General features: G+C 34.5%; 1 protein-coding gene across 2 annotated transcripts in view; it reads right to left on the reverse strand.

Annotated features, from left to right (window-relative positions):
- Window positions 1–1,982: 1,982 nt before the first annotated feature.
- Window positions 1,983–16,450, reverse strand: part of LOC106104290 — a 25,106-nt gene continuing 10,638 nt past the window's right edge. Inside the window, exons 4-9 of one of the 2 annotated variants that reach the window (XM_013284299.1) lie at window positions 15,923–15,980; window positions 11,198–12,282; window positions 5,288–5,402; window positions 4,508–4,629; window positions 3,497–3,577; window positions 1,983–2,650 (exon numbers count right to left, since the gene is read on the reverse strand). In XM_013284299.1, coding sequence (XP_013139753.1) covers window positions 3,498–3,577; window positions 4,508–4,629; window positions 5,288–5,402; window positions 11,198–12,282; window positions 15,923–15,980 — 1,460 coding nt within the window. In that variant the 3' untranslated portion in view covers window positions 1,983–2,650; window position 3,497. Of the gene's footprint in view, window positions 2,651–3,496; window positions 3,578–4,507; window positions 4,630–5,287; window positions 5,403–11,197; window positions 12,283–15,786; window positions 15,899–15,922; window positions 15,981–16,450 lie in introns of those variants that run through there. The other variant, XM_013284297.1, reaches the window with a different exon arrangement.

Raw genomic sequence — 16,450 nt, forward strand, 5'->3', positions numbered from 1 at the left:
ACGGACAAATTCAATTTTATTTCAAATAGAATCTCAAGATGTTACAAAAATAATTTGCATCTCTTTGTACAGACCGAGCCTCGTTGAATCGTTTACATATTCAATTCAATTAGTCGACAAACCTCACTCGATACGGGATCATAAAATTGTTACATATATTCAATTTCACTAAAAAGTAACAAATTTATGAACACCAATATATAATCTATGACTTCATAATAATTAAAAATATAGATAAACCCTTAAAAATAAAACACCATACTAAATCTGAAAACAACAAAATATGCAAATATTTTGAGATTTTTATAGGTCTTAAACTGTAAAAAGTTATGTCAATTTAGTTTTATTTTTTTAAGTGGACAATTGATTGGTTTACCAAGTTACCAATTCTTTTATTTCACAAGGGTTTATCATATTTTACAAATATACTCTTGTATGCATTTATAGCAGTTATCAAGTGCTATAGACGCACACGTCAAGGACAATCTCGTGGTCCGCAGCATCCATACTTATCTATACAAAACAATTATATATCTATAACAAATACATTCTAGAAATGTATCGGACGAGTTTATTGCTTTTAATTTTAACGTGAGCATTACGAAATACTCAGACAATACCGCATTCACAATGACAGTTGATTTCTGTCTAAAATCCGTCTCGAAGGACCAATTAACATTAGTTGTATAAATCACTATTAAACATTAAAAATTCATTCAATTGACGCGGAAGAGTTGGCATTTTTATTCGAGGCTGATATCATGCTAATGTCAGTCTTATAAAAATATATATTTCTAGCTAAATAACATTTCATCGTCCAAATACATTTCCAGTTCATGCACAATTAAAATCACACATTTCGATAGTCAAGACAAATAAATCACTCGATAAGAGAGGTTTTAATTGCCGAATACTGGAACAAATCTTAAGCCCGCTACATACTGTTAACAAGAAAATTAGTACCACGCTATAGAATTGGCGCAACACTGGTTTATTGGCATAAACGTCACATCTCTAACTGACAGCTGTCAATGTCAAAAAGGATTGATATTCGCGCGCATTCCTGACGGGACCGCTAGTTCAGTGTTTAATTTATATTGCTAGTAACAAATATAATAATTGTTTTAAAAATACACAGTTGTCAAAAATTTAAAGGAATTTGAACTGTAAACGTGGCGTTATTATGGACGCTGCTATCATAATGTCGTTCCAGTATTCGGCCGTTAGTATCGGTTACTACAATCGGAGACGTTTATTGACCATTTGTCTCTGAGTATTTAATTCAAAATTAAACTATTTTTAAATTATTGCATTGACTATCAAAACGGTTCTATTTGTGACGTCATAAACACCCTGTGGTGTTCAATTTCATATAAATTGGTTTAAGCGTGGATTTTGGGTACCCTAGCAATATCGATATCGTCATTCATAATTCTAGTATTTAAAACGTCTATTATTTAAGAAATACGTTATATATTGAATATATTGCTTCATTGTTTTTTATTCAAATGTATATTAGAGTTTAAACTATTCCTTAACACGCAAATTTAAAGCCAAACATAAGTTTTCATACACAAATTATAATTTTGAGATTCCTAATACTTTGAATATTATGCATACATTTGAAATACTGTCTTTATATAATGAAGGTGAAATATGGCATGAGGTAAAATATTGCACATTCAACTGACAGCAAAAATCAAAATGGCGACCAATATTCATACTTTGCATAGATTTATCATTATTTCAATTAACCACCTGCTTAACAAATATGATAAAATGCGTTAAACATAAACACAAACATACAAACACAACATTAAATTGTTATCTAATACTAATATTATAAAGAGGAAAGATTTGTATTTTTTTATATAATGTAATAACTCAAAAAGTGCCTCAAAAAGCATCGCTAATTTTTTTTATGGTATTTAAATTTCACACGGGCGAAGTCGCGAGCAACAGCTAGTAAATGATAATTACTACGATGTAAATTCCCAAAGATTTTTTGAAAAATACTGTTGAAATTTCTCAATATATGAACTCTTTGTATAAAGCAAATTTAATAATAATTGTATTTAAATTCAACATTTATATAGAAATAAGGTATTTATGAATGACGATATAAATTGTCACGTGATCTTTACCCTACCCTGGCCAGTCAGTACCCTGGCCGACTACACTACACACTAAGAGGCTCCCAACAATTAGACTAGACACGAAAGGCACGAATCACAACGAAATAAATATAAACTTAAATTTAATTTGATTTCTAATATATTTGGTTTATATTATACGAACACATTACACTATTATACGGTTTTAACAAATACCCACAGAAAAAACTACATTTAATTTTAAAAAATAAAAAAAAATCCAAGTATTCGGTAAAGCAACAACGCAATTTCAATCGTATATATTTAAAAATCTTTTCAATATAGAAATAAGAAAAATAATACTATGCGCTAGGAAGCACAATGAAATCACAAAACATCTTAAATCTTAAACCTTACGACAATAGACATAAGGACGGGAGCCTCTTATTTACTAGGAGTTTCGTTTTAGAAAAATATCTATTTAAAACAATATATTTGAGAGCTTACGGTCAGCGAGAACTTGACCTGGAAATGCGCCTGCGCGGGTTTCAGGCAATCTGGAAATGTTTAATGACATTTTAGAAGTTTTTATTATTAAAACAAGATAATCAGAAAGCGGGACACCGCGGATTTCCGCGATTGTAAATAATATACTAATATATATTAATATATCTATACTATTATAATAAAGCGTAAACACACACTTCTTTGTTGCCTAAGATGTCAGCAATTACAGCATATTTTTGAGTAATTCTTTTTTTAATAAAAAGCCCTACACTCACGTCACGCTTTAGGCTATATATTTTCACGTCATTAAACTTAGGAGGTAAAGATTTTGGATAAAAACCCTAATGTGGGAAAGAGACCATAAGTTGCTGCCAACATCAAGAAACTAGGATTGCCAAAGTTTGTCATGTCATGTCATTTTGACATTTGTAGTTGATAATTTGACAAATGTAAACAATAAAACATTTTTTTCATAATTTCATGCGGATGAAGTCGCACGGGAACAGCTAGTATATATATTTTCACACGCAAAGAGGGCAAACGAACGGCGGAAACAATGAGATGTTCTTCATAAAGAGGAAAGGCTATGTTTTTTAACGCAGACGACGTCACTAACAGCAGCTAGTACTTTATACTAACATAATAAAGCGTAAACACACACTAATTAGTGATTGTTTGATTTTTGTATGTATTGAAATAATTCAAAAACTACTGGGCCGATTTTGAAAAATCTTTCACCGTTAGAAATTTATCTGTAAGTAACATAGGCTACATTTTTTTATTTCTCGCGGTCGAAGTCGCGAGCAACAGCTTGTAAAAAAGTAAAATATATGTAAAGGAAGCGATAAATATGCCCTTTTATATATATTTTTTGTATATCTTTGGTATATTGTCACCTCAGGAGTCAGTGAGAGAGTGGTTGGCGAGGGAGCCGTCCCACGCCGCCTCCTTGTGCAGCGCCGCCTGACGTTTCTTCTCTGAAATACGACGAAATTATAAAACATTATTAAATTATTCCATTTCTCCCGTTTCTTTATATGATTGAGAAAACAATTTATTTGGGAATAATTCTAGACGTAACTTTTCGTGAAACATACTTAAAACGTTACAAACAATACAAATCTAATTTAACAATATAAGTGAAATGACACCTCGAATAACAACGATTTAGTCAAAACCACATATCACTCGTTAACATATTTGTGGTTAAATTGCAAATATGTTAAATTCAATGTAATTAAAAAAAAATAGTGTCAATTACGAAAAAAAAAAAGAATTTTTCAAAGACCATTAAGTATAATTTTTCATATAAATGATCTAGTTATGCAATAGTTAATATAATGCTGGCCGCCAAGATAGCATTAGACGACAATTGTATATAAAAAAAAAATAACGAAATATGAATGTAGCAGAGAAAAATGTACCGAGAGCGATTTAACATTTTATTTTTATCAAATGCAATTTTATGAATTTGTGTAAATAGTGTGTATTTTTATCTATACTAATATAATAAAGCGTAACACACACACACACTTCGTGGCGTAGGATGTCAGCAATCACAGCATATTTTTGAATAAATCTTTCTTTAATAAAATGCCCTACAGTTATATTTTAACGCCATTAAACGTAGGGGGGTAAATATTTTGGATATAAATAATGTGGGAAAGAGACCATAAGTTGCTGCCAACATCAAGAAAGCAAGATTGCCATATTTTATCATCATATCATGTCATTTTGACATTTGAAATTAATAATTTGACAAATGTTAACAATAAAATAAAGTTTTTTTATAATTTGATGCGGACGAAGCCGCACGGGAACAGCTAGTCAATAAATAAAGAAGAATTTGATAATGGTACTAGATTACATTAATTCAGATTAGTTAGGTAGTCCGTTAGTATGTGTACCTCTAGCGATGGTGATGAGGCGGCGCTCCTCGGCGCGCTCCTGCCGCGCCGTGCTGAGCCGCACGCCCAGCGCGCCCGACACCAGCCGCCGCGCCAGCGCAGTACACGTCTCGGGACGCTGTCTGCAGTACACACAAACATATCCATCCTTATACCACTGGTTTTACACACAATGAATTCATCATCATCAACATCATCAGCCTCGTTGAAGTTTTAATACCAAGTAAGTAATTTTATGACTATTTTGATGTCATTCTAAGAATCGAAAGTCTTCTTTTATAAAGATGGTAAAACCAGTATTACTATAATATCTTTACAAAAGTATTTTTTTTTATATAATAAGGTGTCAAACGAGCAAGCGGCCAGCTGAATCCGCCAAACTGGCGAAGCGACCTCTGCCAATAGACATTCGCAATAGCGAATGCGTTGCCTACCCTTAATTGACGGAGGAGACGCACATAAGAGAATGTTTCTCCTTCCTAAGCGTCGCCACCGTCAAATTCACGTTCCCTTCCCATCCTTTTCTTATAAGAAAAGGGGTAAGAAGGCAACGGGACTAAAGTTGGGCCTCTGACACCACACTCGTCAGATTAAGCGCGGAATTCTTCACGCCTGTCTTCTGTGTGGTCGTGGTATTACACCGGGCGAGCCAACCCATTCAGGCAAAGATGTTACAGCGAGCTCTACCACTGTAAGATTTAAAGTATGCAGATTTTCTCTCTCCTGAAAAGTTGCTATTTTTGACGCAATCAACAATACGGCTTTATTATATTAACGTACCTGTATGGTTGCAGGAATTCTGCGCATTTTTTGGCCTTGTTTCTAGACTCTAATGTGGCGGCGTGAAGTGGTCGACACCGCGCTAGTGGCCGCTGTGTTGACAGCACTTCAGCAGCTGAAAAAATAAAAAAATAATTATATTTTAAGAGATTATAATAAAAATAAATGCACAAATATCCTTAGGATAAGTTGTACGCATTTGTCAAAGTCATGTCATAGAGTAAAAACTAAACAGAATGATAATTAGGTAAATTACTCCGAATTCTGCATTTGAGTACAAGTATGTAACGCGAGGTGAACGATGACAACCATGATACAGCATGTTTCAATACAAAACCGGTTTAAAAACTCCGCAACGGCAATGACCCCGCATTCGAACACGATGCGACATTTGGCCATACTCCAAATCCGAATTTACTAGGATTCCGAGTAATATAAGAAGGTAAGGTAAAAACATGTTCTGAAATCATACAAAACTACTAAATTCTAACGATAGATAGATAAAAAAAACATAAATGCTAATTGTCCAAGCCATTTGGACCAAAAAATTATCTTTACACTGTTCTATCTACCCATAAATGAATTAGTTTTATACTAGCTTTATTCTGCAACGCCGTCCGCGTGGAATTAAAAAAAAGCAAGTAGCCTATGTGTTCTTCCAGACCATCCTCTACATCAACACCAAGTTTCGAAATCCGTTCAGTCGTTTAGGCTATACTCTAACAAACATCTATCCATCTAAACTTTCGCATTTATATTAGTAAGATACAGGGTTATGAAATACTAATCTATATAGATAATCAGTTCATATATCATATAAACAGAAGTAAACACAATACAAAACGCGGGCTACAGCCTACTTCCCTGCAGTTCAACGTCCGCGCTGACGCAACAAGAAAGTAGGCCAAAGCACTGCTATGGTCACATCATTTTATAACTTGCATAAGAAATATCGAAATATAAAGGGTCTGGTTATAAATATACATAACATAAAAAACACAAAACTATTCATATTGACCAAATTGAAAAAAAGGTGTCAGCAGTAAAAGGACAACGGTGGGCAAAGTTAAAGTAAGAGCGCTCTTTAATCATACTTAATACTAATATTATAAATGTAAAAGTTTAGATGGATGGATGTTTATTAGAGTCTATACGGCTGAACGAATTTCGATGAAATTTAGTATAGATGTAGAGGATAGTCTAGAAGAACACATAGGCTACTCAATTTTGTTTTCTTAATCCCACGGGGGCGGAGCCGCGGGCTAAAGCGAGTATTAACATAAAGTTACGAAAATTCTAGTCTTCTTAATTATGAATGACTTGCTCTCGACTTCGTCCGCGTGGTATTAAAAAATAATAAAAATATAGCCTATGTCACTCACTGATAACGTAGCTTTTTAATTTTAATGGTGAAAGAAAAATACAAATATTTCCTCTTTCCAATATTATTAACTTGCCGTGGTCCTTACAGAGGGTAGGCACAGTAAGTACTCTTCCATACATCTCTATCAGCCGTTATATCTGAATTCACAGCCATAAGCACATCCTCTTTAACACAATATATCCATACTTCCGGTCTTCCTCTACCTTTGTAGTCAGGTAGTTGGATCGTAAATTCGATATTGCAACAACCCACTTTCCAGCACTGTTTGAGGAAGTCCAGTCGAGTGCAACGTTAGGTAACGTGATGTAATGATGAGCGGATAACTTCAGCAAATCGACCATAACCATTGCATGTTACCGTAATCCCTGACAGGGTTAGCAGTGTTGCATAACATCGACCTTTTGCTCGAATACACACTTCCATGATGGTTATCAACCGTATGTATCGATAATTCTAAGTTAATATCATTTCTTACTGTTAACAAGAAAATTAGTACCGCGCTATAGAATTGGCGTGACACTAGATTATTGGCATAAACGTCACATCTCTAGCTGACAGCTGTCAATGTCACTAGGAGGATTGAGAAGGTCTAATTCAAGTACAAAGTAAACTTATTTAAATCTTAGTCTTATACTATATCTAGATTTAAATTACGTATAAGTTACCTATAGATAAAAACTATACCCACTCACAATAGTCTGAGAACTTCCTCATAGTGACAGATTAACAATGTAGGAAGAACAAGAATACCCTCTTAGGAATGTCAGATAAAGTGGCGTAGAAATAGTAATTATCTATTGTTTTGTATTGATTTCACGATTGTTTCCTCATTACGTACTTTATTCCACTGTAATTATTGCTATCACTTTCATTCTTTTTGACAAAACAGAGACAGCAAATTTTTCCTTTTGTCATTGTAAATTCTGTTTAAAGTCCGTTGAAATTCAAACTGTACAGTAACCCGTATAATTTACAAACATTTGTATGGACATACTAGCTGTCCCCGTGCGATTTCATCCGCGTGAAATTATAAAAACTTTATTTTATAGTTTACATTTGTCAAATTCTCAATTGCAAATGTCAAAATGACATGACATGACAAACCTTAGCAATCTTTCTTTCTTGATGTTGGTAGCAACTTATGGTCTCTTTTCCACATTAGGGTTTTTAACCAAAATATTTACCCCCTAAGTTTAATGGCGTAAAAATATATAGCCTAAAGCGTGACGGTAGTGGAGGGCTTTTTATTAAAAAAAGAATTATTCAAAAATATGCTGTAATTGCTGACATCTTAGGCAACAAAGAAGTGTGTGTTTACGTTTTATTATAATAGTATAGATTTGTAGGTATTTATAGTCGGAAGCATACGGACAGATAAGTCCATACATACATTTAAAACTGAAGGCGTATACAAGTAAACTTCTCCCTTAGAGGCCGACAACTTACATAAATACCTTTCCCCTAGCGTTGTGGATGTTTAGAGCGTTGGATCAAATAGCATTAGGAGAAACGCTGCCCCTTTGTACTATGTAAAGAAACTAGCATTTGACCGCGACTGGATCCGCATGGAATTAAAAAACAAATGTGAGTAGCCTATGTGTTCTTCCAGACTAACCTCTACATTTATGCTAATTTTCATCGAAATCTATTCAGCCATTTAGGCTAAAAACTCTAACAAAGATCCATCTAAACTTTCGCATTTATAATATTACATTAGTAAGAAGATTTAAATATATTTTTGTAGCTGTACAACTAAGATATTGGCTATGTCTATGCGAAATATATCTTTTCATGTAGTTAATGGATTAGTCCCAACCGTCACCCAACTCTGTCTCCACGTGGAGACAAATGAGAATAAAAGTTTCGTTCTTCCCACCTTTTGCGACGAGTTGACGGTTGGAACTTATTTTATTTCATAACAGTTTCATCTGTCACCTTACGTGTGATATTGGGACTAAAAGGTGGGACGAATGAAACTTTTTCTTACACGGGGACAGAGCGTGGTGACGGTTGGGAATAATCCGAGTTAATTTGGTAAAAGTTGTTTAATAACTATTATAAATATAACCTGTCTATCAAATTTGGCAGGATGATGTATACCATTAGAATGATCTAACGGGCATCGTATCGCGAACGATATGAATACGTAATGAAAGTCGAAGTTTCAAGTTCAAGGCAGCGTTGGATTGTGTTTCGCATGAAAATATTGCTTGTGAAATGTGGAACGCGCTAACGAAAGCGAGAGTGTTGCGTGGTCCAAGTTATCGGAGGTAAGATTTTTATTTTCATTTACATAATGAGACGTAAGTTTAAAAATAAAACGCTATGGGTTATAAAAACCAGTATCCTACGCACAATGGGACACACGCCAAAAAAAAATGATTAAATACGTACTTAGCGGGTTTGACATACTTGTGCATTCTTGTAAACTCGTAGACTTGTAAATATATAAAAAATGATCCAACCTTTTCGTAGAAGTCACTTAATAAATTAATTAAAAGTAGAAATGAATGTTAAATACAAAAGTTAAACCGTAGTTGGTGAATAATGTAACATAAATGTGAAAACAAAATTTATAGCCACCCGCTATCGCTTATAACTTAAAGCGGTTAGGTGAATTGCTAGCCGTATCGTAGAACCTGAGCGCACTTGATCTCGATCCGATCTTTACGTAACTCCAGCTCTGCAATACAATTGCCTCAGCCAATGCAATCCTTGCATAATGCTTCCAATCTTATAGTTGTGAAACAATTGCTTTGCGACAAAAGATTGCAGTGCAACCAAGTAAGTTCACATAGGATAAGAAATAAAAATACAAAGAAAAAGCATCATATATCTGTCCATGTCACTCTCATATGACCTGTTGTACAGTCTTGGAGATCCGCGGTGTCCCACTTAGGTAAAAATGCCTTATTCATTGCAACGAGACAAACTCCGGGTCTTCCTACAAATAACCAAATAGCAGTGAGTGCAAAGGAAGGGATAATATAATAGTAAAAAGAAATAAGCCTCCTTTTTCGTACAGACACATTTAAAATCTGCGTTATATTGGTTTTTGTTGTGAGTCATCATTTCAAAATATTAAAACGATTGTAGCTTTTAAGTTTGAACACCGACAGTGTCCCCGACTGTACTATTCTTCCCCATTTAGACGTTAGTATCCTAAATTGACTGTCATTAACAATATATCTTCATTGTTAGTATTAAAGTCATTTATTAATGAGTACGCTTATAAAAATGTGTCTATAACTTCCAATCTATGTGTACTATTATAATAAAGCGTAAACACACACTTCTTTGTTGCCTAAGATTTCAGCTATTACAGCATATTTATAAATAATCCCTTTTTTAATAAAAATCCCTACACTTACGTCACGCTTAAGGCTATATATTTTTACGTTATAAAATTTAGGGAGTAAATAAATTGGAGAAAAAGACCTTCACGTGGGAAAGGGACCATAAACTGCAAGCTGCCAACATTAAGGAAGCAAGGTTTATGGTAACGGTAATTTTGACATTTGCAATTGAGAATTTGACAAATGGAAACAATAAAATAAAGTTTTTATAATTTCATGCGGATGAAGCCGCACGGGAACAGCTAGTAAAGCATAAAGTTACTCGATGAAGTAATAAGTTATTCAAATAACATTTATATAGCAATAACATAACAGTTATCGAATCGTAAAAGCCAGTTTCAACATAGTAATTCAGTAGGTCGATACTAATGCGGTCAACATGTTATTGCAAAGTAACAATTTTACGTATCAAATTTAAAACAGTGTTTTTTCCATTGTTATAAAGTTCAATGACCTTTGCAATGAAAATGGCTTCGAAAGAACAAATAAATAAATAGAAAAAGGCTGTTATAATATTCATAAATATTAATAAAGTCATTGACCTTTACTCATTGTATTATTGTTACTTATTAATTAGGTAAATTAAAATTAAATACAATGTACAGTCACCTGCACAAATATTTATACATTTACAAAGAAATACATATATATACACACCTTTAGTTTCAACAATCTGCAAGGACTTTAATCTGTTTTTTGATAATACAATAATAATCAAGAATACAAGCAGGTATGTTTTTCAATCCAAGAGTCTAGACGGCTTTAAAGATTTGTAAATGTATATACGTTTATAGCCGTTTAAGAGTTTGGTACATCTATACTACTATTATAAAGCGTAAACACACACTTCTTTGTTGCCTAAGATGTGAGCAATTACAGCATATTTTTGAATAATTCTTTTTTTAAATAAAAAAACCCTACACATATGTCAAGCTTAAAGCTTTATATTTTCACGCCATTAAACTTAGGGGGTAAATATTTTGGATAAAAACCTTAATGTGGGAACGAACCATAAGTTGCTGGCAACATCAAGAAAGAAAGACTGCTAAGGTTTGTCATGTCATGTCATTTTGACATTTGCTATCAATATATTAATAAAATTTTGATAATTTCATGCCGTTGAAGCCGCACGGGAACAGCTAGTACTAGATACAAGGATAAACAACTCACCAATCTTAGCGCTGCTGAAGACTATAAGCGCATGTGTGTCGTCCACCCACTTAATTTCAAAGCCTGTGTCTTTGTATTCGCTGAACAGGGACAAAAGATCGTTCGTCTTAAACTCGCTGGGGAAGTCATAAACTTCCACGACATGAGCGAATGTTTCATCATACGGCCCATTGAACAAAGCCTGTCCTCTTGTCTGGTACTGATCGTAATTATTCTTAGCTTTAGTTATATGAACCTTCCCCACGGTAGAAGTTAATTCTTCTAGAAGGGACGGATCCAAACACTCTCCACTATCATCGTACACAGTCTCCCAATCATTCTCATCGCGTTTCAAAGACACCTTTGCTTCTAACTTCGGCTTAGCTTTCTTCTCTACTACTTTCTCTTTCTCCACTTCAGTCTGTTTCTCTTCTTCTACCGGATCCGATATCACTAAGACATCAGAATCGAAACTCTGTTTTATAATTCTCTTAGTACTTCTATTAATCTCTTGTGATGCTCGTTTAAGCTCGTTCTGTTCATCATCCTGGTCTTTGCTGTAGACGTAGTCACCATCGATAATCCTTTGCTGAGTGTCCTCCATTGTCACGTTATCATTAGTGAAACTCTCGTCGTAACTCTCCAGGTCCCTACTATCGTATTCGTAGTATGCAGGGTTGTAGAAACCCAGCTGTCCATTTGCAAAATAATCACCAATATAAAATGTCTCTCCTACTTCTACGTCATTATAACTATTATCACTACACGATATTGCACTATCACTATTTGGCACTGGGCAGTCGAGGGCTGGAGGCGAGTCGTCGTCTGTTGGGTCGGCTATACTGGGCGCGGTTTGAGAGCGCTGGTTCCTGAGGTGAGGGGGAGTGTATACGTTGCAGAAGTTCTTGTCTATGGACCGTTTGGGGGTGCCGTGCGCCGATTTGTCTCTGTCGCTGGGGGATTTAGGACTCTTAGGTTCAACGCTGCGGCTGCTCCGTCGTTGGGGTTCGGCCTTCGCCTCGTCCGAGGAGCTATTGTCTGCGCCTCGTAACGCACGCGGTACGTATACTGCTCGGTCCGGTCTTCTCGGCTTCGTTGATCCAGACCTGTTGAAATAACACTGATATATTGATCGCTATTATGATATCAGGTTACTTAGGGTTAAAAAGTAGTGAACTAGTTGTATGGCGCTCAATCAAGGAAGTAAGCTTTACATAATAGCGTCATGAAATAACAAGCATACCAGCGCTGTTTTGTAGAGCGTGAAGGCTGCTTGATACTTTGTTACAGAGACCTTATAACAATCTTGCGTTTCAATAACTAAAAGTACCCAAAATTATCACATTAAATTTTTTCGACCACAGCTAAAAGTAAACTAAACATTGACACAGTCTTATCACTCCGTGCGGAAATTTTGCCCCTTTGATAAAGTACAGTTTAAAATAGATAATAATTCGCAACATCACTGTGTTAGGCGTTTTTATTGGTAATTTTCGAGTGTTAAGATTAGCCTACATATCAATCCTAAAGTCTATCAAAGATAAATAATTTTTGATTCAGATAATGCTACATTAATAAAGTAGAATCTTATACCAATGATTAAGTTGCAATATTTAAATTGACATATTGCAAGTTTCACATTTCAATTATTGTTTAAGTCACTATTACATGAGAAAACAACCATACGACAAAATATCAAACTAAAGCGAAGGGAGATACAACGTAAAATCTCGAGAATGAGTTACATTAAACAGCCTTCGACGACCTCGACTACATTCCACTCTCTTTTGCACTACATGGCAACACTAGTGCAATTTGTAAGAACAGTGAGTTTGGAGATTGATATATTACATTGATAGAGAACAAAATATTTATTTCAGGTCATAGGCATGGTCATGTGGGGGGGGGGGGGAATTAAATAGATATAAAACATACATCGAATATTGACCATATTGAACCACTACAAAAGACAACATACCAATTCATAATACTATTACGACAACGCGTGACCCAATGTTACTGGAATTTTCCCAGGTTCATAAACACGAGGTATACCAGCGTGGTCTGCGCCCGTAGATTTACAACCACGTAACACCATAAGGAGGACAAGGTCGCACGTCCAAATTACCAACAACCTCTCACTCGGCACACTTTCGATGATACTGTGACCATGACATTAAAGATACGCGGATCGGAATACTTTTTATTACTTGTATGAAAAAAAAAAGTTTTAGTTAATTTACGTTAATATTGACGAAACAATGCAAAAAGTAAGTTTTTGGTTACTATTCTAATAAAACAGTAAGCGAAGCTTTTGACGACCTATGCATTTTTTTTCTTTTCTTTCAATTAAAGAAAAGAGAAAGAAATGGACAAATACAGAACATCAACCTGTTATCTAAGATCATATGGTTAAAAGGAACTATCCCTGTTTTTACAATACAGCATGGTATTTCTAATCGTAGCCGACATTTACGCTCTGAGGTAACAGTTGCATTCTTTATTTGTTTATTTGCTAGACTGCGCCTGGACAGATTTGTTGCGGATCGAACAATGAATACTTTTTTATTCTATTTCTATGTTAAGTACATATTTCTACAACGTTTATACATTCTTGTACAGACTTCCGTTACATTCAAGAGACCCTTTTACAAGTTTCTGGTGTACTAAGTAATCAAACTTTTATAAGCTATGCAAGCCTATCACTAGAAGGAGCAACCAAGTGGACGATCAGTCGTCATACGAACTACAGTGAGAGACGTTAGACCGTCAGAACAGCAAATCACTAGAACCCAATGACCATGACCCTAAAATAAAGTGACTAAACTCGAGAGAGAGAGAGAGAGAGAGAACAAAAGATTTTCTAATCCTGCTTGAATAGTTTTTAACTTTAAAGACACAGATAAAAAAAATCTGTTCTAAAAACAATTCACGTACATTCGGAGACACGCGTAGAGCATGTGGATGTTTATAGAATTTCGTTTCAAGCAAGTTTGTGCAAAATTTTCGTCTAAGTATCACATATCGAATACTAAGTTTTGTCTTGCGGTAACTAACTTGCAAGTAGCACTATTGTATAATAATAGAAATGACGTTCAAAATATACATGATTCATTACTGGTAAATAAAAAATTATTTTCAGAAAAAAAAATGTACAGTCGAGAAAATCCGCGGTGTTCCTGTCCCAGAAATATTGTCCCGTTTCTTAGGACCCGTCAAACTCCGCCTCTTACAAATAATCAATTATGTAGCAGTGAGTTGCGGAAACTACGGTATAATGATAAAGGGCAAATAATCGTGTACCACCAAACGGATGCATTCCAAAACTGCGTATTATAGTTATTGTTTCAATGCGTCAAAATGTTCAAAAGTAACTGAACACTGCCAGATTCCCCAATTGTACCTTATTTTTTTATCTACCCTACCTGGTAGAATCGTATTGTTATGGAACAGAACGGCACAAACATAAATTCCTAATAATGAACAACGTTTTACTGTAAATAATAGGTATATTGTACTAAATTAGAGCAGTAATCATTGACCAAACTACAATTTAGAACTTCCTACATTGCGCAAGAGAATCCGGAAACATTTTGATCTCAAAAGTGTACCCACAATAGTTTAGTAGCCTGGGAAATTGCCACACAAGAGCAAAGCTAGATGTGACAGGTTACGCAAATAACAATGCACTTATCAAATTCACTTGTAACACTTGAATAAGATTAAAAACAAAAAAAATCTAACTTAAAACATAACACTAACAGGAGCCATCTGAATTATGAATACTAGAACCTTTTTTTATTAATAGGGTGACAACCGTGCAAAGCGGCCACCGGAATTCCCCGAAATTACAACCGCAACTACAGCGTTGCCTTCCCTTACAAAGAAAGAGACAAAAAACAGACAAAAGGCTAATCAATAGACTTTCCAAGAAAGACACTGAACAGTATTATTCCATATTTTTCACTATTCAAACACCAATATAAAAAAGCTTTTCTATTACAACTTATTTTCATATTATTTGTAACAGGAAATCCTATAATAAGAGACAATACTTTATTTCTACGGTATTAAATAAATGTTTATAATCTTTTAATTTTTTTAGATACCCACCCGATTGCCAAACAATCTATTTATATTCGTATATTGTTATCTAAACAACCGTGACTTAGTCGTAAATACGAAACGTTGAACACGATAAACAGGTCGCTATGTACAAACCCAAACAGGAAAAAACGTATGAGAACATAATCAAAGCACCGAACAATAACAAGACAAATCCGTTTGTTATCTCTCTCTTTCTCTCGGAAAAAATGAGATAGCTATAAATCTGTTTAGAGGGTGACATTTAAAACAATGCACATGATAGAAGAAACGGTTATTAAAATTTTTGGCACAACAAGATTGTTTATATTTATAACCGTAATTATGTACTAATAATTTACTGCCTTTTTATTTTGTCTCTTTTCATTTTATTGGCAATTACCCTACCAAGTTTATTACAACATGTGTTTACTCTAAAGTAATTAAACAAAACATTGACCTAAACCCTGAACTGTCAAACAAAACGTCAGAATAAATAATAAAAAAAAAACAATTACACAACTTACTCTAAAACGTCATTCAATTCCAAGGTTGTCATACGTCCCTTTATCACATTCACAAAACACACAACACAAAGAGCTGTACAGACGTGCGACCGTGTCCGTGGTCGGCTCGCGAATGAAGTAGGAAGTGTGCACAGACCTGATCTTTTCCTGAGGTTGTCGACGCTGCGCTTGCGCAGGCCTGCACTCCGCCGCGCCTGCGAAATAATTCTTACATAAGTACAAACGATTTTGTCATCGAGACTGTTGAGGATTATCGATTGCATTTTGCATCGGATTGGGACTGAACATTCTGATTGTCTGACCTCTTGTCCGTCCAACGATAACGCAATAGTAACTGTTTATACCGTAACAGATTGCTTAAGATTTCTTGCTTCTTTATCTGAAGTTAATGTTAATTTTATTGCAAGTATGTTATATTAAGTACTTAATTTACGCATGAAATGGTTTCTTTTGCTTAAAAACTATATTTTTATAGTTTTTAAGCAAATGAAACCATTATATGATAATTAGATCATGTCATTTGTTTCATTTACAATAAAAATTTTAAAATGATACAATAACGAACAGGTATAAAAATAAATAAACTTTTTAATAAAAAAACAAAACCGACTTCCAAACAAAATACACTAAAAACAAAACAAAATGCACTTAAAACAAAACAAAA

This window comes from Papilio polytes, unplaced genomic scaffold (assembly GCF_000836215.1).
Source record: "Papilio polytes unplaced genomic scaffold, Ppol_1.0 DF823691.1, whole genome shotgun sequence".
NCBI classification, from domain to species: domain Eukaryota; kingdom Metazoa; phylum Arthropoda; class Insecta; order Lepidoptera; family Papilionidae; genus Papilio; species Papilio polytes.